Here is a 26,510-nt window from a genome sequence, read left to right on the forward strand (position 1 = left end):
GCTAGGTTCCAGAGGTCTTCAGCCACCGGGAGCTCTGCTCGGGGTGGGGAGGGAAGCTGGAGCCCATCCCCTCCGAGGGGCCCCGGGGAAGACAGCCAGGCACTCGGGCAAGAGACTCTCTGCCTAGCCACAGCCACGCTCAAGTCCCCTCTTTACACGTCGGACAAGCCTCACGCATGAAGGTACCGGCAGAGGAACCCAGATGTGTGTAATCCTATCAGTGGCCAACATCCAGCGACTTAAAAGCAAGCTCCCAGAAGTGTGCGGCCGCAAAGTGGCCCATGATATCTTATAACCTACTTCTCCCTCTGGGAGAAACTGGCAAGCTACTGAGAGTTTCCTGCCCACATGGGACAGCCTCGCAAGCTTCCCATGGTGTATCCATATGCCAAAGCCAGTAACAAGCTGGGTCTCATTCCCCTGACCCTGAAAGAGCCTCCAATGCAGCATCGTTGGGAAGGTCGAGTGGAGAGAGGCTTCTAAAATCTCAGGGATAGGACAAATGGAGAGGTAACTGAGACCACTTGAGAAATTCAATGATCAACGGGATGATGATGATGATGATGATGATGATGATGATGATGGTGATGATGATGATGATGATAAGGCCATGCACACGCATGCAAGCATGTCTGCAGGGGCGGGAGTGAGAGCACAGTGGGGAGGGCACTCGCCTCGCACACGGCCAACCCTGATTCAATCCCTGGCACCACATCTGGTCCCCGGGGTCCCACTAGGAGTGAGCCCTGAGCACAGAGCCAGGAGTAAGCCCTGAGTACGTTGGGGGTGGCCCCCAAATTCAAATAAATTCAATACCTACTTTCTTAGAGAATCAATGCATGTAATCTTAGCTCTTAGAATTTCTAGGTCGAAGAGTTTGTGGGATTTGGCTTTTAGTCGCTCCTGCTGGACCCATCTCCAGTCCCCGGGCTGTCTGTGGAGTGTGTCCGTCACCCAGCACCCCCCTGACCCCGATGCAGGTCTTCTCTGCTCAGCCTGGCGGTGGGTACCGGAGCAATCCCGCAAGCTTTGGCTCTTCTTCTGGGTGAGTCTGAGCATCTTTGCTTATTTGCGTTCTGTGCTTCCTGTGAGCTGACACTTTGGAATTTTTGCTCCTTTTTCTCTTGCTTGCTGGGTTGTCCCGCTGTTGCCTTGCCGGAGCTCTGGGGTGAATGCCAAGTACCTTTCTCAGGCCTGCACCTCACCTGCTTTGGGGGGTCTTTCATTGTTCTCTGTATTTTTTTTTTCAAGTAAACTTAAAAAAAAACCTGCAGGGGCTGGAGCGATAGCACAGCAAGGAGGGCATTAGCTTCTCATGTGGCCGACCCAGGTTCGATCCCCAGCATCCCACTCCCACATGGTCCCCTCTTCCCCCCACCCCCAGCGCTTCCAGAAGTAATTCCTGAGAGCAGAGCCAGGAGTAATCCTTGAGGTCTCTGGCTGTGACCCAAAAAGGAAAAAAAAAAGAATAAAATCCACCCTTTAAAAAAATAGTTAATTAAAAAAACAACAACAACCCTGCAGAGCAGTTTGTATCCATTAGTCTCTTTTTTGGATGGGGGGCTTAGGCCACACCTGACAGTGCTCAGACTTACTCCGGGCTCTGTGCTCAGGGATCACTCCTGGCGAGGCTCAGTGGACCATCATGGGAGCCAGAGGTTGAACCCGGGTCTGTCACATGCAAAGCCAATGCCCTACCCCACTGTGCTATTTCTTGGACCCTTTGTATTCTTTTTTTTTTGCTCTTTTGGGTCACATCCAGCAATGCTCAGGGGTTACTCCTGGCTTTGTACTCAGGAATTGCTCCTAGAAGTGCTTGGGGGACCATATGGGATGCCGGGGATTGAACCCAGGTCGGCCTCGTGCAAGGCAAACGCCCTACCCGCTGTGCTATTGCTCCGCCCCCCCTTTGTATTCATTTTTAAATCATTTTTTTCTAAATATTTAACTCTTTGATTTTTTTTTTTTTCCACACCTGGTGGTGCTCAGGGTTTTCTCCTGGTTCTGTGCTCAGGAATCAGAATCACTCCCGGTGGATTTGGGGGCCAGCCGACATGGGATAGCGGGGATCGAACCCAGGTCAGACATGTGCAAGGCAAGCACCCTACCTGCTGTACTATCGATTTCACTGAATTAACATTGTCTTAAAGTAAAAGATACAGTTCTAGCTTTATTTTCTCCTGGCCGTCTCCTCTTCTAACACTGTCTTTCCCCAAGAGACAGGAAATGCCATTATTACCATATTCAAAACACTCCCTCCCATTTCTAGGGATTACTCACAAGTTCCTTCCACTTCCTTAATCTCCTTCATAGGTCAGTACCAAGCGGCTTTTATTATTGCTGTTACAATAAACAGCCCAGGAACATATCTGAACGTGTCCTATGTATCCTTGTTTTCTACTCCCCTCTCCCTTTCACTTCATTTTGTTTTGCTTTTGGGGCCCCACCCAGAGCTGCTCAGAGATCACTCCTGGGGGATCTGGGAGCCATCTATGCTGTCAGGGGCTGACTCTGGGTGGGCCACAAGCAAGGCAATCTGTGCTTCCTCTCCTCCCCAGTCTTTTTTTTTTTTTTTTCTTTTTGGGTCACACCTGGCGATGCACAGGGGTTACTCCTGACTCTGCACTCAGGAATTACTCCTGGCGGTGCTCGGGGAACCATATGGGATGCTGGGGATCAAACCTGGGTTGGCCACGTGCAAGGCCAATGCCCTACCCGCTGTGCTATTGCTCCAGCCCCTCCTCTCCAGTCCTAACATTTGTTTCCAGAATGTGTCTGGATTCTTTCTTTACACTTCCTTGTGAATTTTTCCGTGCTCGAATTATCATGTCTAGTTGCAAAGATTTTGCTGTTTTTTTTTCCCTTTGGGGTGGGGGAGGCTTTTTGGGTCTCAGGAGTCATGGCTCTGCACTCAGGAATTACTCCTGGAGGTGCTCAGGGGACCCTTTGGGAGGCCGGGGATTGAACCCGGGTCAGCCGAGTGCAAGGCAAATGCCCTCCCCGCTGTACTATCGCTCTGGCCCCAGATTTCGCTGTTCTTTTTGGTTGGAATCAAAGTAAATTGGCCAGTGGTTGCACAGCTTCGGGCACGTGCACTGGTCTGCCTGAAACGGACCCCACACAGGAACGGGGCGGACCCCATTCTACCTGCTCTTCCCACTCTTCCCACGCCCACGGCCCCGTCCCCATGCAGCTCTCTGCACCTCCCGGAGCCTCATCCCTTAGAAGCACCCACTCCTGACCAGAGCGGCCTCTGCTTCCTGATCTTAGCGTCTGAGCCAGGCACGCCTGCCCCGCACAGGGGTGGCAAACTTGCCGGGGAACACCCCCCCATCTTTATTTTCACTGACTCCCACGGAAATGCAGTATTTCTGTCTCGGAGGAATGTGTGGAACAAACCACAGTCCTGTCAGAGGTGACCTGTGACCGTTGCCAGCCGAGATGGAGGCTGTTTCAGACCTGCACAGTTGTCACAAACACCTTTCTCATTCCTCCTGACTTTAGAGCACCGCTTGTTACCGCTGGAAGCCGACATGGGTGCATTAATAAAGAAACCAATTTATTCCTGTACTAAACTTAAACACGGATCTTGAAATCTGGCATTTCAGGGCTGAAGAGGTAGTACAGTGGGGAGGGTGCTTGCCTTGCACGTGGCCGACCCGGGATTCAATCTCCGGCATCCCAGAGCCAGAGAGTAGCCCCTGAGCATTGCCAGGTGTGACTGGAAGCATTAAAGATAAAAACCCAACCAACCAAGAACTCTCTTTTCTCTTTTTACTTTTTGGGTCACACCCGGCGATGCACAGGGGTTACTCCCGGCTCTGCACTCAGGAATGACTCCTGGCGGTGCTCGGGGGACCATATGGGATGCTGGGAATCGAACCTGGGTTGGCCGCATGCAAGGGAAATGCCCTACCCACTGTGCTATCGCTCTAGCTCCCAATAACTGTCTTTTAATATGTTTGCTTTATCGTCTCCCGAGCTTATTTCATGCATCTAACAACAGTGATCTGAGACGGGCTCCCTCATCTCCGCAGACCGGAGAAACCCTGGTTTGAATGCGGGCTCTGAGCCAGTGCGGGTGATGCCCCCCTTCCGGGGCCTGGGACGTCCATTTACGGTGAGAGGTGACATCTGCTGGAGGGCAGAGCTTCTCCCAGGGACGTGCTGATTTGGTTTGGGGGGCACAGCCCGTGCTCAGGGGCTGCTGCCGGCTCTGTGCTGGGTCGGGGATCACTCCCAGGGTGATTGACTCCAGGCCCTGGGGATTGACCCTGGGCCTCCTGAACACGTCCAGCTGGTTTAGCTGCAGCCCCCAGCCCAGGAATCTTTTCCTTTCTTTCCTTTTCAAAAATTTTCTGAGTTACACCCAGCTGTGCTGAGGGTTTACTCCTGGCTCTGCACTCAGGACAGTGCTCCTGGAAGAGCTCGGGGGACCCTATGGGATCGGGTGCATTCAGGATGGTTTGGCTGTAGATAGATGCGGTGCTTTTGGGGACCACATGGGATGCCAGGGGTCGAACCCAGGTTGGATGCATGTAAGGCAAAGGCCCTCCCCACCATAGTAAGGCTCAGGAAAGTTCACTGATCTTCAGAGGAGACCCCTTCCTCTCCTTCCCCCGGAGCAGAACAGCTGGTCTTCACTGAGATGCAGAAAGACCCAATAAGGAAAGCCTGGATCCCTTTCCTGTCCACTCCTCATTCCCTTTTCTTTCCACCTGCAGTTGAACCCGGGGCCTCACACAGGAAAGACTGAACCGCATCCCTGGCTCTAATTTGCATTTCGGGCAAATGTCCAAGTAATGCTGGTCTAGGTTTCAAGAGAGAAATTGAAAACTGGGTTCAAGATGGCACGTGCCCGGCACTCTGCAGAGCAGCCGCCTGCTCGCCTCCATACGGGTGGCCTGTTCCGGTCAGCAGCGTCCAAATCACTCTGCGCCCGGAGCACTCTCGCCGCCCTGACACGCTCCGCCTGGTGGAAGCATCACCCACTGAGGGCGTGACACAGTCAGTCAGTTCCTGCCCGGCCGAAGCGGGCTGCTAGCGTCTCCTGCGGAGTCCGATGCAAAGAGGACAGGAGATGAGGCCTGGGCAGAGGGACGGCGGGCAGGGCGCTCCCTTGCACACCGCCAGCCTGAATTCAATCCCCGCATCCGGGTATCGCCAGGAGCAGTTCCTGAGTTCAGAGCCAGGAGTGACCCCTGAGCATCACAGGGGGGGGGTGACCCCAAACAAAAAAACAACAAAAAAGAAAATGAACTCAGTCACCCCAGAAACCGTGGGTCTGGGCTGCGGGATCAGAGCTCTCTCCTCTCCTCCTGGCCTCGGAGAAGCCTCGCGACGGGGGCGCGGCTCTGAGTGCAGGACCCCAGCACCACCTGGGACCCTGCGCAGTGTTGAGAGCAGCCCCCCTAAGTACAAGCCGGGAGCTGGCCCCTATCTCTGGTGGGTGCGGCCCCCAAACTAACCAACCAAGCAGAAACCTCTCTCCCCTTGCTGATGGGCCTCAGACAAATTTATGTGACGGGGCTGCATCCATCTCACTTTTGATTCAGTCTACAGCTCATCAAATAGCACTTTTGTCAGATGCTGCATGTGCATGTGTGTGTGTGAGTGCATGTGTCTGTATGTGCATGTCTGTATGTGTATGTGTGCATGTGTGTATATGTGTATATATGTATGTGTGTGCATGTGTGTATGTGTGTGTGCATGTATTTATGTGTTTGTGTGTGTGTGCATGCCTGCATGTATGTGTGTGTGTGTGTGTGTTGGGGTCAGATTCACATTGCTCAGAGGCTGTTCCTGACCCTGGGCTCAGGAGTGGCCCTCGGCAGTGCTGGGGTGAGCACTGGGCTCAGCCACATGCGAGCATTTCCCCACTGTGCTCTTTGTTGCTATGTTGGTTTTGTTTTGGGGCCACACCCTTGGTGCTCAGGAATGACTCCTGTCTCTGTGCTCAGTAATCACTCCTGGAGGTGCTCTGGGAACTGTATGGGGTGCTGGGGTTCGAACCCTGGTTGACCGCGTGCTGTCCCGTCGCTCAGGCCCCTCCGTGTTCTTTGAGCTCCAGTGGTCCCTTCTCTGCGACAGCCCCTCACGGCCCGCTGCTCCCCCCAGAGAAGGCTTTCGACACCAGGGGGAGCCATGGAATCTGATAGGTGAGAGCATCCCTTTTTTGAGCACAATTTAATATCCATTTTAAATTTAATTCTATTTTTTTTTTTTTTGCTTTTTGGGTCACACCCAGCAATGCTCAGGGGTTACTCCTGGCTTTGCACTCAGGAATTACTCCTGGCAGTGCTTGGGGGACCATATGGGATGCCGGGGATCTAACCCGGGTCGGCCGCGTGCAAGGCAAACGCCCTACCCGCTGTGCTATTGCTCCGGCCCCGGTTTTTTTTTTAATTTTTTTTAATTCTATTTTTGAAAATTTAATTTAAAAACAATGTTTATTTATTTATTTTTTGCCTTTTGGGTCACACCCGGAGATGCATGGGGGTTACTCCTGACTCTGCACTCAGGAATTACCCCTGGCGGTGCTCGGGGGACCATATGGGATGCTGGGAATTGAACCTGGGTCGGCTGCGTGCAAGACAAACGCCCTACCCGCTGTGCTATCGCTCCAGCCCCATGTTTATTAATTTTTTTTATGAATCACAGTGAGAAACACATTGACAAAGTTGTTCATGATTGAATTTCAGTCATACAATGTCCCAACACCCCTCCCTGCATCAGTATACTTTTCCCACCTCCGATGGTCCCCATTTTGCTCCCATCCTCCACCCAGCCTCTCTTTCCTCTTGGACCTTATGGTTTGCAATACAGCTACTGGAAAGGTATCAGGTACATCATTTTACCTACTCTCAACACTCCGTTCCTGTCCAAAATGATCATTTCTAACTATTACTGTCATGCTGATCCCTTCTCTATCCTGACTGCCCTCCACCCCTCCCACACCCTGTGGCAAGCTTCCCACCACTGACCATCCTCCTGGACTTGGATAGTAGTCTCATTCTATATAGATACATCACTGTACCACTGTCATCCCGTTGCTCATCGATTTGCTCGAGCGGGCACCAGTAACGTCTCCATGGTGAGCTTTGTTGTTACTATTTTTGGCCTATCTAATACGCCATGGTAGCTTGCCAGGCTCTGCCGTGTGGGCGAGATACTCTCATATATATCATATTTGGGCCACATTTTAAGCCAGGCTGTTTCCTAGGCTGCCTCTGCATGCGTGTTCTGATTTAATACACAGCTGTGGCGCGTGTGCTTCGAGGGAGGAGCCTTCACTGTTCTTCTGGCAGTGAGGGTGATTTCGCTTCCTGGTAACCTAGGAAGCAGTCCTTTCTGCTTGTTTGTTTTGGGCGGCCACACCCGGCAATCACAGTATCACTGTCATCACTGTCATCCCGTTGTTCATCGATTTGCTGGAGCGGGCACCAGTAACGTCTCCATTGTGAGACTTGTCGTTACTATTTTGGACATATCAAATATGCCACGGGGAGCTTGCCAGGCTCTGCTGTGCGGACGGGATACTCTCAGTAGCTTGCCGGGCTATACTTGGGGTTACTCCTGGTTCTGCCCTCAAACATGGGATGCTGGGGGTGGAAGCCGGGTGGGCCCCGTGCAAGGCAAACGCCCTCCCCTTTGTGCTATAGGCAGCCTTATTTTTAGTGTCCCTCTCTGTCCTCATGCCTCTTCCATGCCCAGAGTCAGGGACACAGGCCTTGGTGGACATCAGCTTTGTGAGGGATGGGTCCTTAAAGAAGCGTCTTGCAGGGACAGAGCCTGCACTGTCTCTTCATTTGGTGTTTCTCTGATGTTACTTGAGAAAAGCTTGGTTTGACTGGGAGACGAAAATCATAGTCTTGATATTCAGGCCCACTAGTCAGCATGAATAATACATATACATAGTCAGCTGTTAATTAGATTTACCAAGATCCTTATCCAAGTATGTTTTTTTCCTTTTTGGGTCACACCCGGCAATGTTCAGGGGTTTCTTCTGGCTCACACACTCAGGAATTACTCCTGGCGGTGTTCAGGGGACCATATGGGATGCCGGGGATTGAACCCGGGTTGGCCGCGTGCAAGGCAAACGCCCTCCCCACTGTGCTATCGCTCCAGCGCTGATCTTTGTCCAAGTTTTGCAGTTTCTTTCTGCCTTTTGTTGAAGTGCGTGCTCTAGTGATCCTTTCAGTGAGGTGCCTGGGTGAATTCTCCCATCCCGGATGTCTGGACAACTGTGTGTGGCGTTTGCTCTCCGTGTCAGCCTCCTCCTCGTTGTGCAGTGTAGTTTACCACCTTCCCTCTGCGTCTTCAGGGTATCACAGCTCTGTCCCCTTGTCCATCGTGTGGATGAAGTATCTATTGTCAGCTCAACTGGCATTCCTTTGCGGGCAACTTGTCTTTGTTCTCTTTGACTCCAAAAACTTCTCTCTTTATCCTTGACATTCTGCTCTATTGTTGCATTATTTCTGACTGAAAAAAAAACAAACAAACATTTTTTTCAACTAGCAGTGCTCAGGGAGCACCCCTGCTGTCGTGTGTGGGTGGGGGGACGTGGATTATCCCATGTGGTACAAGGGATTGAATGTGGCCCGCCGTGCAGGGCAAGCACACTCACCCCTGTACTATCTCTCAGACTTCCCTGACATTTTTTTGCTTGTTTTGGGCCACACCTGGCAGTGCTCAGGGCTTACTCATGGCTCTGTACTCAGGACTCACTCCTGGCAGTACTCTGGGGACTCTTCGGGGTGCAGGGGATAAAAACCCAAGCACCCTACCCGCAGTGTTTGTCTTGCACACGGCTGACCCGGGTTTGATCCCCGGCATTCCATATGGTCCTCAGAGCATTGCCAGAGGTAATTCCTGAGCATCGCCAGGGGGGCCCTAAAAGCAAAACAAAACAAAACAAAACAAAACAAACACCCGACCCATTGTAACACTGCTTGGGCTTCTGAATTTTTTTTTTTTTTTAATACGGGCAGCATCTGGTGGTTCTCAGCGGGCTGGGGCCACTCTGTAATGCAGAGACTTCCCTTCTGCCTGTCTCCAGACCTACACGGCAGGGCAGGAATCTGAGACTCCAGCCTCAATTTATCTTCTCCAGGCAACACTCACATTTAAAAAAAAAAAAAATCTTATTATTTATTTTTTAAAATGAATTGCCCTGAGATATAGTTACAGACTTACAACCCTTTATGATTATGTTTCAGTCATACAATGATCGTGTACCCATCCCTCCACCAGTGCCCCCAGTATCCCTCCCACCAGCCCCACCCCATCCCCCACCGCCCCTCCCCGCACCCTGCCTTCGTGGCAGGTGCATTCCCTCTTACTCTCTCTCTCCCTTTGGGTGTTACAGTTTGCAATATGGGTGCTAAGTGACCATCATGTTCAGTCCGTTGTCTACTTTCAGCACACGTCTCGCCTCCCGAGCGAGCCCTCCAAGCATCCTTTACTTGGTGGTCCCTTCCCTATCCCAGCTGCCTTTCCCCCAGCACGTGAGGCTGGCTTCCCAGCCGTGGAGCCATCCTCCCGGCCCTTATTGCTACTCTCCTTGGGCGTTAGTCTCCCATTCTGTGCCTTTCTATTCCACAAGTGAACACCAGTGCTCTGGGGGTGCTCAGTCACTGCTCTTCCAGAACGACCAAAGGGCTCGGGATGCCCCTCCCATGTCCCCCCTCATGTCCCCAGGGGTTCCAGGCGGTCCCATCAGTCACTGTGCCAGGACTTCTGGACTGTGAGGAGACCATGGACGCTCTCCCCTCCCAGGAGGGAGCCGCAGCTGAAGAGACCCAAGCACGGGGCAGCTGAAGCTTATCGGAAGTAACGAGGCCGGAAGGAGCAGGCCTGGGTGCTGTGATGAGTGAGGAAGAGCAAGTTCCTAACTCTCAGCATCACCACACGTGGGCCACTTCCTTCTCCACTCGCCCTCTCCCCCACCACAGGGCCTTTGCATAGGCAGTTCCAGAAGTCGGAGGCTTTCTTCTGCTCCTTCCTAGCCCTTCTCACTGAAGTAAGCCATAGTGCTTATTTTTCAGATTTTTGGCTCCAGTGTCCCTTCTTGTGCGTGCCAACCTAAGGAGACTGATGGTGGTCCCCCGCGCCAGCTTGGTGGCCAATCCCACGCTGTGCCTTCCCCAGCGAGCCTCTCCGAACCACGCCGTCCTCAGCCAGAGTGACACGGAGCCCGCCCGTTCCGCCCTGAGTGTGTCCTGTGTTTGCGAGGTTGTCGGGCGGACACTGCATCCCCGTCAGAACGCAACGTTATTCATGGGACATTGTGGGTCCTCGGGAAACGCAGGAAATGAATGAGTGAATGAATGAATGAATGAATGAATCCCTCAGACCCAGGCCAGACTCTGGGGGACTCCACCAGCCGGAGAGCTTGGGAAGAGGAGGCTAATTAGCAATTCATTAGGATCCATTTTCCTGTCTGTAGTCGATGCTAATCACTTGTTTGTTTAAAACAGAAAGTTCTGCACTCATTAGAGCCATTAGTGAGTGGAAATGTTTCTGGGGAAGCCCGGCCTCCCACACTGGAGTGTGAATTCAGGGGACCCCCGCCCCAGCCCCAGCCCCTGTCCCGCGGGCTCTGCTGGGCCTGGCCGCACTTGTTCTGTGAGGTCATAGCAGCCCCCCCACCCCCCACCGGGGTCCGCCTGCTAACTCCGGACAGGATCCAGCCACAGAGGCGGTGAGAGTGACCGTAAGGAGGAGCTGGGCTGGGTGGGCAGGCGCCCTCCTCCCCGCGACCCCGTCCGGAGGCCACCACAGCGGTGAAACTTGCCTGTCCCTACAGGGCTGCTCTCTCCTCTGTGCTCGCCCTCAGCCCTCACAGTCAGACGGGCAGGGGAGAAAACCGGGGCCTTTCTCCTCCCTGTGCTGACCAGAGTGAGGAGAGGTGGGTCAACTCCCAGGAGCTGCCCCTTAAGGCAGGGACAGTGCTCCCCACGGTGCGTCTGGTGTGAGCTCATGCTCACAGTGCTCCCCGAGCACTCCCTCCCGACATGGCTGGGCGCTTCTGCCGTGCTCCCCAAGGGGCCACTGGGCTGAGTGACTGTTATTATTTTTGTATCCTGAAATCTTTATGTATTTCCTTGTATTTCTGCCCATGTCTGCGTGTGTGTGTGTGTGTGTGTGTGTGTTAAAATTCTATTTTAGGCGCCGTGATTCACAATACTGATGACAGCAGGGTTCCCTGCACAAGACATTCCAGCACACACCTGTGTCTCCGCTGCCCTCACTGATGAGTTGTTCTTTTTTGCTGTTTTTGGGGTGCTGTACCCGGCCATGCTCAGGGCATCGAGCACAGGGCAGGGACCGGCTGCAGGGGTGGGGCAGAGAGAGCCGGGAGCAGAGCCCCGCGCTCCCCCAGGCTCTGCCCTCTCTGGTCTGAGGCAGCAGCCCTGGCCGGGAGGTCTGTCAGCATCAGGACACCCTCCCGAGGCCCCTGGGCTGTGGTGGGGAGCGACAACCTCTCTCTGACCTCCCCCAGCCCCACGTCCCCCTGAGACACGAAGAACACGGGAGGGGCCTGGAGATTCGGCGCCAGACCCCCCCCACGTGAGTTTACCATTAGCTGAACCCCCAGGTGCCTTCGATTTTAATGACCGTCAGTGACAGACATCCTAGGTGGCAGGAGTTGGGGCGTGAACAGGAGCCTGTGACCTTTCGAGGGGTCCCCGGGGCACCTGCTGAGGAACTGAAGGCAGGTAACCCCCCCCCCCCCCCACACACACACACACCAGCATATGGCTTTCTGCCTTTGTTCCTCGTCCTTTTTGGTTTTCTTTTTGGGTCACATCTGGTGATGCACAGGGGTCACTCTTGGCTCTGCACTCAGGAATGACTCCTAGCGGTGCTCGGGGGACCATCTGGGATGCTGGGAATCGAACCCGGGTTGGCCGCGTGCAAGGCAAACACCCTACTCACTGTGCTATCGCTCCAGCCCCCTCGCCCTTTTTGGAGCACGGCAAAGCCCCGCTGGAAGGGCACGGTGCGGCCGGGGCCCTGGTGATCTGGGAGGCTATTTCCAATCCTGCATGAACTCCCAGTCTCAGCGAACACTGCTCCAAGCACACGGACACGCTGTCCCGACACCGCTGGCACGGGCTGTGCGCCCCCCTCACTGGGGCAGCTCTCCTCTTTCTTCTTTAGTTTGTGGGTCGCATCCCACAAAGTCTCAAGGGCTCCTCCTGGTTCGGGCCTCGTGGGAGCCCTGAAGTTCCAGGCATGCAAACCAGACTCCTGGGAGCTCCCTCCATCCCCCACTTACTGATTTGGGGGCCACCGAGCTGGTGCAGTTCTGGGGTTATTCTGGGCTTGTTGCTTGGGGGTGGCTCCTGGCAGGGCTCAGAAGTCTTGTGGTGCTGGGGATAGAACCTGGGGCTCCTGCATGCGAGGCATGTGCTCCAGCCCTTGGGGCTGTCCCCCGGGCCCCTGCTTCCCCTTGGTGTGGGGGCCACACCCAGTGTGGGTGTGGGTGCTCCGGGCTTACTCCTAGCTGTGTTCTGGGACCACTCCTGGTGGTGATCAGGGCACCATATGCGGAGCTGGGGATGCAAACTGGGGTTGGCCACATGCCAGGCGGGGGCCCCAAGCCCCGCTCTCTCTCCAGACCCCTCGCCGCACAGTGTCCCGTGGACGGGCCCCTCCTCTGTACCCGCCCCTCCCTCCTGACCTCTCCCGACCCATAGTTGCTTCTGGGACACAGTGACCAACGGCATTTCCACTCGGACCGACCATACCTTGGGAGAGAACAGTGGAACTCTGGTACTGGCAGGGGGTGGGGGGTGAAGGGGGCACTTCTGGTCCCTTCTGGAGGGAAACTCAAGTCCTGTGAGTGGGGGACTTCCTGTCTGTGGCTTGGTCACTCGAGACCCCAGTGTGAGCACTCAGGCCTCATGCCCGGTAGGGCACGACATCCTGCACAGGGAAGGCCTGGCCAGTGGGGAAGGTGGCTGCAGGGACACGCCCATGAGCATGTCCAAGCATCCTTGTGACTGTCACGTCTGTGGGGAATCTGCGCCCGGCTGTCCTGCTGGCTTCTGCTGACCACTGCAGAGTGTGTGCACCTCATCCCCGCTTCCCCTACATTTTTTTTTTTGGAAGGGGTCAAACCCAGTGATGCTCAGGGATTACTCCTGGTCCTGTGCTCAGGAATTACTCCTGGCAGTGCTGGGGGGACCATGTGGGATACCGGTGATCAAACCCGCATGCAAGGTAAATTCCGGACCCCCGTGCCTCTTGCTCCCATCCTGTGCTCCCCCTACTCTTCCTGGCAAATCACAGAGGGTGTGTGTTTGGTCAACTTCGGGGCCACATCCTGTGGTCCTCAGGACATATTCCTGGCTCTGCACTCCAGGCTGGGCTCGGGGGACCACAGAGGATGCTGGGGATGGAACCTGGGTCGGCCACGTGGAAGGCAAGCGCCCCACCACCGCACCACCGCGCAGGGGCTTGAGGAAGTGAAAGTCATGCTCGGAGACTGGTTCCAACGTCGGGTGCAGACAGGGAAACTGAGCGGAGGTGGTGCAGCCTCTTCCTGGCTGCTCCCAGTGAGCCGTGGGCGTGCCTTGGGGTGGGGGGGTGGGCAGCTCAGGTCGGCTGCCTGCTTGCTCTCCCGAAGAAACTTGGACACTTTCTCCCTCCCCACCCCGCCCCGTCTCCCCGCAGCATCCTTGGAAACGGCCTCGAGGTTATGAGCGGCGCTCTCCTTCCTCCCCAGCCTGCGCGGGAGGTGGCGGGGACGTGAGGGTACTGGCTGAGCGCGAGGTGGGACCCAGGAGCTGGCACGCGTCGCCGAGAATGGCAGATCAGCCAAGGAGGGGAAGGCAGGGGTGGGTAGTGCTGGTCAACCCGCTCCTGGGCACTGTCCGGAGACGGCCCTTGCCGGGGCGGGTGTGGGGGAACACCTCCCCCCCCACCCCGTGCCCTGTGCTGGGAGCCTTTGTGCTCTGGGTGCAACTGCCGGGAAAGGTGGGGGAACCGCTCCTGATCCCCAAGATGATTCCTCGGGGAAATCAGGCTGCTTTTCAGGCGTAATTTGGAAAGCCGCTGCCTCCCAACTTCCGTGGGGGTGGGCGAGGGCGGGGGGCTGCCGAGAGAAGAATGCCATTTATAAAGCAATCAAGGGCTGGGCGCAGTCAGCCATCACTCAGGATTACTCCCCGAGACCGGGCCCTGGCTCTGGGGGAAAGGCAATACGCGCACTTGGCTTCCAATCAAGGCAGGCGCGGGGGAGGGGGGACGGGGGAGGCGGGGGCGTGCATCCCCCGCAGAGCTGCGGCGGGGGGCCGAGGGCTGCACGCGCGCCAGGAAGCCTCATCAGAGCCCCATTCATCTCTCTCCTCACTTTTAAACTTTAAAGCACATATTTATGTGCCTCAAGTCGCCCATGAACCGCGGCGTGTCAAACAGTTTGGGGTTGATGGAAGAGGGACGTTTTCCCGTCCTGGGACCGGCAGACACACACTTCCACAGCTCTCTCTCTTTCAATTCCCAGAGCCCTGGGGAGAGGGACACTCTCAAAGGCGGCTCCCTGGCCCCTGCTTCACCGGGTCAGGAACCCACTGAGGTGGGGGCCCAACTCCGGTGTGGCCTTTAAGTGCCCTGGGGCACACGAAGCCTCAGCCACCTCCCCTCCCCCCGCCCGGCCAGGTCTTGCTCACCAGACACAGGAATGAGGGATGGACCTGGGGGTTCTGTGCGTCTCTCTGCACCCCGTTTTTTTTGTTTTTTTTTGGGTCACACCCCGCGATGCACAGGGGTTCCTCCTGGCTCATGCACTCAGGAATTACTCCTGGTGGTGCTTGGGGGACCATATGGGATGCTGGGAATCGAACCCGGGTCGGCCGCGTGCAAGGCAAACGCCCTCCCCGCAGTGCTATCGCTCCAGCCTCCCTGTGTTCCTTTTCCTGGTGACACAGGGCTTCTTGGGCGGGGCTGGCCTCCTCGCCCGTCGTGTGGCTCGGGCAGGCGGGCCGGCTCTTCAGACCGCTGAGAGGGCAGGGGCCGGTGAGCTCAGGCCCAGGTGCAGAAGATCGGCTTCCAACCCACGCGGAAGGCTGTAGCGCCGACGTCTTCCTTCGGGAAAGTTGGTTACGTGCCGGGGAGGTGGCGCCAGGGACTGGAGCACGTGCCGAGCCCGCAGAGCCCTGGGCTTAACCGCAGGCACCGCCAGATGTGGGCCAAAGAAAGAAGAGGCTGCGACACTATCAAAGCAGCAGATGCCACGCAGACCCGCACACACCTGACAGCGATGCTCTGGGTCCAGACAGATCAAGCCCGAGGACCTCTGCCCAGACGCGGTGGGTGGACAGTGCGCCCCAGGGTGAGCTGCCGGAGGGCGCCTACACTGGCTCTGTCATAGGAACACAAGGCCTGGCACGCCTGATGGGGGGCGCTCTCCAGAGAGGGGCTGCCAGAGGAGGAAGCCGGCATGGGGGGCAAGCACTGAGAGCTGGGGGCTGGGGCCGGCGGGGCCCCTGCGGTGACAGGAGCTGACAGAGTTCTTTGGTCCAAGCTGGCCCGAGCGCCTGTCCTGTTGCCTGTGATGGAAGGGGCTGGGGTGACTGTGGACTTGGGGGGGCCAGTCCGTGCCGCTTCCCCGTCTGGAAGGTCCGCTGGCCCCTGTGGCTCCTGTGGCGGGGGAGGGGAGGGAGGCATGCAAGCCGGGGGTGCCGCCAGAGAGTGTCAGTGGGCGGCTGTCACACCGCTGTGTCTGAGGACCAGCGCCAGCCCATTGCAAAGCTGGTGCTGACTGACGCACGGGAGCCTGGCGGGGCTCCCTGCTACTAAACACCCACATTCTTGGCATCACCCTATTTGTCCACCTTGCCCGCGCGGTCCATGGGACACTTTCCCCATCTGCGAGTGTGGGTAGGTCGAAACCTGCCGTTAGAAACACCAGTCACGCCCACCCCTGCGGATGCAGACACCTGGAGGGGAAGGCCAGGGAGCACATCCAGCTCCGAGAAGGGGGCAGAGAGATGCATACCCAGGGGCACTCACTTCACACGGGGGGCCCCTGCTTCCATCCCCAGCGCCGAGCACTTCTGGGATTGCTCGCTCTGAGCACCGGGCCAAGAGTGCACCACCAAGCGGTACACAAAAACCAACCAAGCAGATGTGCCCGGCTGGTAGGAGGCAGAGTAAGAGGCAAACCCCGGTCCTGGGCGACTTTCTAGGACATGGTGGCTCCAAGGCGCACAGCCCACCCTGCACCGCAGCCCCCCGGCTCGGCTCTTGGCTTTTCAGACTGACGAGGCTCGTTCCCTGGAAAGCGTGTTCTCGTGGGCGGCTCCCCTGAGAGGAGACCCCTCCCCGCCTCGCGCCAGCACGTTTTCAACGGGGAGACGAGCGTTTGGTGGAGCTCCACTAACAAGGACCATATTGAGCCGGCGACACAGGCTCAATATTAAAGTTGCCCGAATATAATAATAGCCAGAGAACCTCTAATTAGTTTCTTTCTTTTTTTTAAATCAAGTCCAATGATCAGCCTGCAGGAATCTGAAAGCAATGCAGGAAGTCTCAGGTCTTCCAGGACGAGGGCTCCGGGAATGCCCGGCAGATCCGCCCACACGGCCCGGCCCTCCGAGTCTGCTCGCGGCAGGGCTGCCTGCTTCCGCCTCACGGAGCCACACGCGACTCTCACTCCTCCGTCAGGCCCTGGAGAGGGGAAACAGCTGGCCCCCGAGGGTCCCGGCAGGCTAAGGACTGGGCTGTGAGTCCTCCTGTCGTCCCCTCTGCTACAGGACACTGCCCCTTTGCCCCCTTCCTTGGGGCACCGTGAACACTACCGTCAGGCCGTCACCCCAGAGGCCCTCCCCGACCTTGAGGGAGGCTGCTGGGGACCCCACCTGAGCCTGACAGCCCCAGGCACTGGGAGGGGCCTGGAGGGACGGCCACACCTCGGTCTGATGCGCGTCTTCTGGGTTTTCCGAGTGAATGTGTGCAGGGGAGGAAGTGGGTCCCATTCCTGGTGTGCATCTGTACTAAATGTACCTAGTCTGTATATTTTAAATCCTGGGAGCTCTCTCTCTCTCTCTCTCACTCTCTCTCTCTGTGTCTCTCTCTCTGTCTGAAGTGCCCTAGGGAGAAAAATCAAGCACGTGCCCCTCTGCTACCCAAACTCTCTCCAGGCTGACGCACAGGTGCAGGGATGGTTCCCTTACGGACTCTGGCTGAAAGCTGAGGGTCAGGGCCAGCAGTGCAGAGGGCGGGCGCCGTGTCCCCGAGTATATTCCCGGTCCAAGCCAGCAGCGGCCCCTAGGAGGGAGCTGGGCCCTGGACAGCATCATCAAACCTGAGTGTCCTGCCACCCGGGCTGGAGGGAAATACAGGCAACAGGGGCACTCAGGAAATGGCCCCACGGGCGGCCCGGACTGGGCGAGTGGGAATATGGCCTCGTTTCCTGAAACAAAACAAAAACGGCAGGAAAGAAGTGAGGGTGGGAAGGAGAATCCGGAATAGGTGAAAAGATTTACCATCGAGTGCTCCCGGCAGTCTGGACCTGGGCTGGATCCTGGTCCCAGCGCTGCAGGGCAAGGCAGACCGCGAGGGAAGTGTCTTTCCTCGATACATATGTAGCTGTGATCGTGTTACAGTGGCTGCAACATGTTACAGTGGCTGCACGTTCAATAGGAAGATTTCGGCTGCGTGTGAGATTCTATCACCATCAGCCGGGGCTGGGTGGGTCGGGGAGGAGAGTGGCAGGGTGGCGGGGAGCCAGGCCGCCCACGCAGTCATCTGTAACGAAGACGTCATCTCTGGAAGCGAGGGCCCAAGAGGGCCCAAGGTGTCTGCCGTGGGGACTGGGCATCAGCTTCCATCCCCGTTGTGCCTATTTCCGTCTGTTGGGCGCAGGTCCAGCTCCTCAGTTCTGGAGGATGCGAGTCCCCATGCGGGCGGGCGGTAGACTCCTGGCTGGGGCCCCTGCCGGCATGTGTGAATGTGTTTGTGTGTGTGCGCGTGTGTGTAATCGTGCAGTCTCTGTACCCCGTGTCTGTGTGTGTGTGTGTGTGCGCGTAATAGTGCGGTTTCTGTTCCCCATGTCTCTCTGTATGTCTCTCTCTCTGTGTATATAATTGTGTGGTCTCTGTTCCCTGTGTGCGTGTATGCGCGTGTCTGTGTGTGTGGAATCGTGTGGTCTCTGTTCCCCATGTGCGTGTATGCGCGTGTCTGTGTGTGTGGAATCGTGTGGTCTCTGTTCCCCATGTGTGTGTATGCGCGTGTCTGTGTGTCTGTGTGTGTGGAATCGTGTGGTCTCTGTTCCCTGTGTCTCTCTCTCTCTGTGTGTCTGTAATTGTACGCTCTCTGTTCCCCATGTCTCTGGATTCCCGGCGTGGCAGGGCTGTGCACAGGGCACGGAGGTGCCAGCAAGGCCCTTAGCCCGCAGAGCTGCCCGACTGTGGCGCCTGCAGACAGCCCGTGTGAAATCTAAAGCGCCAGCCGCGCTGCTCCCCCGGCTCCCGGGCGGTGGTGCCATCGATCAGTCCAGGGATCGATGCTTGGCGAGCTCCGTCTTCGCCCGCCTGCTCCTCTGCAGAGGCTGCTGCCGCCTCCTTGCCCGGAGGGGGAGCGGGGTCGGGGAGCCCCCATGGGAGGGGGGCTCAGGGCAGCTCCCGCAGCAGGCACAGCACGTTGGCCTTGTAGGGGTTCTGTGGCGCCGGGGTCGCCCGCAGCTGCAGGGGCTGGAGGCTGGGGTGGGGCGGCGCCGGCGGCTCGGGGCAGTAGAGCTCGTGCAGGAGGAACCAGGTGGAGTCCGGGTCGACCCTCATCAAGTGGAGGAAGACGCTGCGGAGAGAAGGACGGCAGGGGTGAGGGAGGACGGTGGCCGAGGCTCCCCAGGAGGATATGAGGACCCCCGCAGAGCCCCTCCCGAGCCATCAGCCCCTCGGAAGCGGGAGCCAGCAGCCTCCTACCACCGACAGAGAGAAAATGGTTAGTCTGGGCAGGACAGTACTGACATCAGACCAGTTCTGGGGCGTAGAGCTGGCGTCCTCAGCGGGCAGGGACGTCCCACCTTCACAAGCCCCCCTGGGTCTGAGGACCTGGCACCCGGGGCCACCCTCTCTCAGGCTCAGCCCCAGCCGCTCTCCTCGGGGGACGCGGTCCCGCTCTGCAGCCCCCCACCACACCGCCAGGATGCAGACGAGGCTCCCTGCACCTCACCCCCATGAGGGCCACGGGCCCTGCCTTAGCCTCCAGGGTGACGGTCCTTCCTCTCCCGGCTCCCTGCCCTTCACAGGCCACCCCGCCTCCGCAGGGGGCAGCTCAGCCACAGTGGCATGCTGGGAGATGGGAAGGGGAGGCGGCAGAGGGGGAGGGGGCGGCTGTGGAGTCTGGCCCTGCAGCCCCGGGGAGGCACCCACAGCCAGCCGGCTCCTACCTGCCGCCTGCCCGCCCCGACATCCCAGCATCCAGCGCCCACCCCCCGCGGACACTCGAGCTCTCCTGAGCATGACCCAGGCGGTCACCTGGTGGACAGCCTCACTGCGGTCCTGGGCGCCTGCCTGGACGCGGCCCCACTCGGGGCTGATGACTTTCTGGAGTGCAGAGGGGCCGGGTCACGCCTGGCAGTGCTCGGGGACTGCTCCCGACCCAGTGCTCGGGGTTCTCAGGCAGGGCTGGGAGAACTGTGCCGGGGCCCGGCTGCACGTGGGGCAACGCCTTGCCCCGGGCCTCGCTCCCCAGCCGGGAATATTTTCCATCTCCAGAGGAATGGACGGGCGTGGGACGGACTCACGGCCAGGAAGGGAGTGGGCGTGATTCACGGCGGCAGGCCGGGGCCCCTTTGGCTCCCCAGCGTCCTCCTTTTCGAAAGCAGAGGCTGCTGGGGGCCACACGGGAACCCCCGTCTCCAGCGTTCCCCTCCCTCTGGAGCAGATGCACCCCCTACACTGAGTGCTCTCCCGGGAGGGGGGGGGGCAACAGACGAGGCCGAAGTGCTTGCCACGGGAGCAAAGTGCTGGGGTCCCTGTCCCCTCAAGTCATCGCCAACACTGGTGACCCATGTTCCGGGATCAAATTTCTGGTTTTAACCCTTTGCTGCATGTGGAATGCCTCTGTCCTCGGGGTGGGGTCCTGGATCTGGCCGGGCCTCTCTGGGGGTCGCAGACGGGTGCCTGGGGTGGGAAGAAAGGCAGGTGTGCTTCGAACCCCTCTAGCCTGCCCCGGGCCCAGGCGATCGCGTTCTCCTCTGCTTAGGATCACCTGGTGTTTATAACCTCAGCAGTGGGTGCTGGGGAAGTGATTAGAATATTCTAATTCATCGTTTCCACTTCACCGCAAAAAAGGAGATGGGGCCTGCGTGGGAGACAATTTTTGTTTAAAAACAAAAATATCTTTGATAATTAGAGTGGCAAGGGAAATTACGGGGGGATGAAAAAAAAAACCCACTCCAAAAACGGGAAGCAGATTTCTATTTACACGTGACACAGTTGACAGTTTTCCCTGGTGCCAAAGACTGTTAGAATGCAAATAGTCTCATTTGATTATTCCCCCCCTGCCCCCAAGAACAGAAGCGATTTCACTGGCTCCAGCACGGCACACGCTCAGCCTCAAGCAACAGTCCGACACGGCAGGGCACAGAGGGGAGGGCCACGGGTCCGGGGAGTCCCTCTAGCTCCCCCCTACACGTCTGGGAGTGCTCCCCGCCCACACCCTGAGTCCTTGACAAGGTCGGGTGGGGAAGGAAACTGGGCGGTGCCTTTGCCAGCAGGGAAGTCAGGGGGGCGGGCAGACAGCGCACAAGCTCCCCCTCGTCTGTCCGGGAAGAACTGTGCTGGCTGCCTTCTGGGCTCGGAAAGGAGGCGTCTCCCAGAGGGCCGGGTGCACCCACCCTCGCCCCCCTCCCCCCCGGGCCTGTTCCCAGGCGCTGGGAGACGAGGTGCAGGAAAACACTCAAAAGTGAGGAGCAAAAACGTTTCCTTCGGGAGCGAGCGAGCGCCGGGGAATAATCATCGCTAGCAGGCTGAGCTGCGCTGGGCGACACGGTTGAACATTCTGAAGACGGTCTGAGAAGGGCGAAACCTCTGTCCTTCCTCTCCCTCCTAGTCTCCTCACTGTCTTGGTGGGGGCCTCAGTCTCGCTAACCAGGTTCTGACTGGATCAGTCTCTCCCCCCAGCCCCCGGAGGAAACAGTGCCATCGGAAACAGTGCCATCGGAAACAGTGCCATCATCTCTACCCTCTGCAAAGCTGGAGGTGGGAGCCAGTGCTGCGCCCCGAAACCAGGCCCCAGTGCGAGCGGCTGTCCGTGTGCTCAGAGCCACACCCGTGGCCCTCGGGGTTCTGCCCCCGGCCCTCGGCTCTGAGTCCCCGGAGCTGCAGGCCCAGCAGGAGGGACGGGCATCGGAGTTCTGCCCCCGAGGCTGGTCCTGCCCCGAGGGGCAGGCGTGGCTGGTGGGTGCTGCTGTGGGTGCCGGCCCACCCAGACTCGGGGGGAGAGAAGGGAGCCCCCGAAGCTGCTCTCGGCCGCGTCACAGAGCCAGAAGACAAAGGCGGGAGGCCTGCGCGGGAGCGACTGGGGTAACGGCCTGGAAAATGTCCCTCATCCATCCTGCGACGCGGCCGCGCGGGCGCTCCAACACGCCAAATGGCCAGCTCCATCTTCCCTCACACCCAGAGGGAAACACTTAGGAAAAATATATATGTACGTACACCGTTTAGCTCCTGAGCGGAGTCCCCCTCTCCTTCCCCCGGGCCCACATCAGCGGCACGGGGGAGCGCAGTTATCAAGAGATTATCTGGTCCCCAGAGTTTCGGGAGGCGCTCAGCTGTGCCGCGCGCCGCCGTGGCCTCGGGCGGGCGGTTCTCTCTCAATAACCTGTAGGGCCGTGTAGCTTAAATGATAACTTGACTTTAAAAAATTTAGAACTCGCCGTTAGGCAGTTTCTAAGCAACCTCTGTTTCCATGGCAAAGAAGCCCGGTGTTTATACTGATTTTTCACTTAAAATGCGGCTTTATTGAATTTTGCTTCATGCAGGCGGCCATTTCCCTGCACTCCAGCCCCACCCGGGAGTGGCAGGGGCCAGTGCGCACCTAATAAACTGCGGGCACCCGGCCAGCAGGCCCGGGCATTCCATCAGCAGCCACCGTGGGGCGCTGTGCAGGAGGGGGGGCCCGGGCGGGCAGAATGTGCTGCGAGGGCTTGGTTGGGGGCCCCCTCTCTGGTGAGTCCCCAATGGTTGTTTTATTTTATTTTTTAATTATTATTTTATTTTTGGGTCACACCCGGCGATGCTCAGGGGTTCCTCCTGGCTCATGCACTCAGGAATTACTCCTGGCGGTGCTCAGGGACCATATGGGATGCTGGGAATCGAACCCGGGTCAGCCGAGTGCAAGGCAAATGCCCTACCTGCTGTGCTATCTCTCCAGCCCCGGTTGTTTTATTTCTGCGTTTTGGTCCCTGTTTGCAGGGGGGGACCAGCCCTGCTGGGGTCCAGGGGATCAAACCTGGGCCAGCTGCGTGCAGGGCAAGCAACCTCCTTTGCTGTATTATTATTTCTCTGGCCCGGGGCTCCCTGTGTGATGGGGTGGATGGAGAGGTCACTGAGGCACACGGGGCTGATGTGGGGACATGGTGCCCACTTCTCCACAGAGTGAGGAGCCTCTCCCGAGGGCCCTCTGTCCCGCCACCCACCAGACACGGGGCATGCGCGCCCCTTCTCTGTCTAGACCACGGCTGCTCCAGGGGTCTCAGGCACGCGCGTGGGGCTGGGCAGCAGGGAACACGGTGCTTTTTCCTGTCAGGTGCTGGCGGGGGGCACCCGCCGGTCCCGTCTCTGCCTGTGCAGCACCAGCTCTGGGGCCACCCAGGGAGGAGGGGGCCAGGATGTCTCTCTCTGGGGGGTTTCTACGCAGCTCTGCCGGAAGCCTCCCCGGGCAGCCCACCCTGGCGTGCTCTGCCCGGGCCCGGTTTATTGGCCAGCTGGCAAGCGGGTGGCTTCAGGGTGGGTGGCACTTCCCCGTCCCCTCCGCACTCCAGCCCGTGACACTGGACATGTGTGCTCGCCAGCCGTTGAGGTGGCCAAGCCAGCCAGCGCTGGGACGCGCATCCTAGACTCGGTAATTTACCCTCATGGGTCTCGGTTCACTGGCCCGCCAGTATTTCAATCCTGTCCTTTCTTGATGCTCAGCTTAGCTCTCTCCCCTGCACAGTGGTCTTGCTGCTGTTGTTGTGTCTGAATGTGGGGAGCGGAGGAGGATTATGACTTGAAGCAACCATCTTCTCCCCGCATAAATACTGCCAATTACCTCTGCAGTGATCCGTACTCGTTAGGCTTAACTCTGTTTACCTATTCAAAACCATTCATCTATCGATCTCACTCCACGCTACGGGCTCCCACAAAGACCGGTATCGAGAATATTGAAATGCAACAGGGACGTGATTGAAACCGTAAGCACCCATAGCCGGCGCCTGACGCTAATCGGCCCCCTAAACCACCACAAGACAAAGTGTCATAAATGCGGCGGAAGAACTCTGTTGCTCGGTGCATATTTAAAAAGATGAGGCGCTTCGAGGACCAATCTGTTACAGGCAATTTAGAAACAAGCCGGCGCCTCGAAGGGTTTAAAAAATCACACTGGGGCAGGGTTGAAAAGCAAACTCGTCCATCTGGCCGGCGTGGTCCCATGGTGCCATGCCGGGTGCGGACTTCAGAGTGGCCCTCCGTGTCCAGCCCAGTGGTGGCCTGGGGCCCAGCCGGCACTTTCACTCCCAGGCAGCATTTCCTGCCCCTCCCCTCGGGGCCTGTCCCCTCATCACAGGGGCGTCTTGGGAGGAGTTTATCTGTTTGCTCCCAGCCCCGGGGGGACAGATGTGACAGCTCTGAGCCAGTCCTTCCTGCAAAGACCGAGTCACCAGGCACCCAGCATACTTCTCAGGTGGGCCCGGAGCTGCGCCTCAGGGACCAGCAGCCCGGGAAGCTGAGCCAACAGTGAGTCCAGCAATGATGGCCGGCCTTCCTGGGGTACCCTGTGACGCCTGCTTCTCTTCTTATTGTCCCCTTTCATTTACTTCCTGCATCCCTAATGTCAAGGTGCCCTTGGTCTTCTTCAGAATGAAGCTTAAACATGGACCGGCACATGGCCGGCCACCGCCACTTAGTCACTTTTTAACTCGGTGCATATATATATATATATATATATATATATATATATATATATAGTATTATAGTACATACACACACACACACACACACACACACACACACACACACACTTTGCTTTTGGGGTCACACCCGGCGATGCACGGGGGTTACTCCTGGCTCTGCACTCAGGAATTTCCCCTGGCGGTGCTCGGGGGACCATATGGGATGCTGGGAATGGAACCTGGTTCAGCTGCGTGCAAGGCAAACGCCCTACCCGCTGTGCTATCACTCCAGCCCCGGTGCCAATATTGTATGCTGGGGAATTAATACACATGACTTGAATGCATCCGGGCAGCTCTGTTAGGGAGGAGGCCTGATGGGCTTATTCCATTCTTGGGCAGGAGACAGACAGACTTTGAGGACGGGCTCTGCTCTGGATCAGACATTCCGGCTCCCACCTGGCCCCACGCATCTTTTCCAAGAAACACCCTCGTCATCACCCAGGTGGAGCACTTCCTCGGCCACTTAGTGCTGTGCTGAGGTTACCCCTTCCCGCTTTCCAGGTGCTCAGGCCAGCCCGAGACCCCACAAGCTGAGGGTCCTGAGGTCCGCCACGGGCAGGTGAGGCCCGAAGCCCGCTGTGTGAGTCAGGGCGCCCATCACTGGGCACACACTGACCTGCCCGCACACACGCACACGTGGGTCTCCCGCCCGGTGGCGGGAGCGTCTGAGTCAGGCGGCAGGGAGGTGGCGGCCTTAGATCTGAATCCCAGCAACCCCCTTGGGCTGTCATCTGCATGGCAGATGTCTCTTATCTGAGACACGGGAAAATCATGCCCGCGTCTGCGCAGGAGCGCTCTCTGATCCGAGAGTATTTTTAGAACAATGAGCCTCGGGAGGGAAAACAGCCTGTCAGACGGGGAATCTGGGAGCCGACTGCCTGGGTCCGAGAGTGCCCTCCCTTCACGCAGGGTGCCGCCCGATGCGTGTGAGTGTGTGTGTGCGCGTCCCAGCGGTCCTGCGGCCGGGACCCTGACTCACTGACGCACGGCCCGCGCCATTCGGGCAGCCGCGCGGCTAACTCCGAGCTCCGCTGAAGGCATGCATCGCTTTGGCGGCTCCGTATAATAGCCCCACGCGAGGGCGAGGCGCGCGCTGGGCTCGGGCGGGGATGAAAGGCGCGGGCCGGTGCCAGTTCTGTGTTCCTCCCGCCTCTGAAGGCTCTGGCAGGTGCTTTGATGGGCTGGGCACCCACTGCGAGGAAGAGCGCTGGGGAAGTGGGCTGGGGATGAACCTTCAAACGGGACCTGGCTCCCAGGCTTCCCAGGCCCGCAGAGGCAGAGGGAGGAGGTGCAATTAGCATGAAAAAGATCCCTCGGAGGGGAAGGCTGGGGTCTGGCGGGGAGAGGGCAGCCCGCTGGTGCCCGGTACTGACTGCTACGCCCGTACTGACGGCACGGGAGCTCTGCACAGGAGCCGCGTATCCACGGATCTCCCTCTGTCTGGCACTGGAGTGCCGCGAGGGCTCAGGCACTGCCAGCCCCTACTCTCAGTGCCCGCAAGGTGCCAGGCACACAGCAGCCCCTCGCAGCAGGACCCCACGGTCAGCGCCTGGGAGCTTGGGAATCTGGAGGAACGTGTGATGGTGCCCCCTCCCCCACCCAGAGAGGAGGGACACGGGGGCATTTGCTCTAACCACAGAGCCAGAAAGCCTTAAGCCCGAGGGGAAGAGAGAGACAGAGAGACAGAGACAGAGAGAGACACACACAGAGACAGAGAGGCAGAGGCAGAGAGAGACAACACGCCCCCAGGCTCAGCTAAGCATATGCTTTGCACACAGGTGATCTCTTGGGTTTGATCGGCTCCTGGAGACCCCATCATGCCCCCCCAGCCCTGCTAGACATGACTCCCCAAGCACAGGCAGGTGCCACCCCAAAACAAAACAGTAATGAAAGCCTTAGGCCTCTGTTGATGCCCAGATGGTGCCCTCTGTCCTCAACACAGTGACCATGGAGGGGAACTGGGGGGTCCCACCACGCAGGACAGACCCCCACGGTCCCAGCCTGCTCTGGGGCAGGCAGCTGGACACCGAGTGGCCTCCCAGCACTGGCTGGGCCAGGCTCACCCTTGGAGACAGACACGGTCCAGCGCGGCTCCTTCCAGCCCCAGGGCGGGAGACTCCCCACCACAGACAATCTCAGGGCGAGGGGCCAGAACGACAGCACAGCGGGGAGGGCATTTGCCTTGCATTTGGCTGACCCGGGTTCGAACCACCCCCCCACCGGCATGGCTAGGCGTGATTCCTGAACTCAGCGCCAGGAGCAAGCTTTGAGCATTGCCGCGTGTGCCCTGAAAGAGAACCAAGCAAATCCCCCCCCCCCCCCAGAGCCCAGAGCAAGGTGGGCA

The 26,510-nt window shown here is 58.1% G+C and overlaps 1 protein-coding gene across 1 annotated transcript in view; it reads right to left on the bottom strand.

The window, feature by feature from the left end:
* Positions 1-16,473: 16,473 nt before the first annotated feature.
* Positions 16,474-26,510, bottom strand: part of TTI1 (TELO2 interacting protein 1) — a 50,113-nt gene continuing 40,076 nt past the window's right edge. The window contains exon 8 of the mRNA XM_055140365.1: positions 16,474-18,804. Coding sequence (XP_054996340.1) covers positions 18,621-18,804 — 184 coding nt within the window. The 3' untranslated portion in view covers positions 16,474-18,620. The remainder of the gene's footprint in view (positions 18,805-26,510) is intronic.

This window comes from Sorex araneus, chromosome 5 (assembly GCF_027595985.1).
Source record: "Sorex araneus isolate mSorAra2 chromosome 5, mSorAra2.pri, whole genome shotgun sequence".
NCBI lineage: Eukaryota > Metazoa > Chordata > Mammalia > Eulipotyphla > Soricidae > Sorex > Sorex araneus.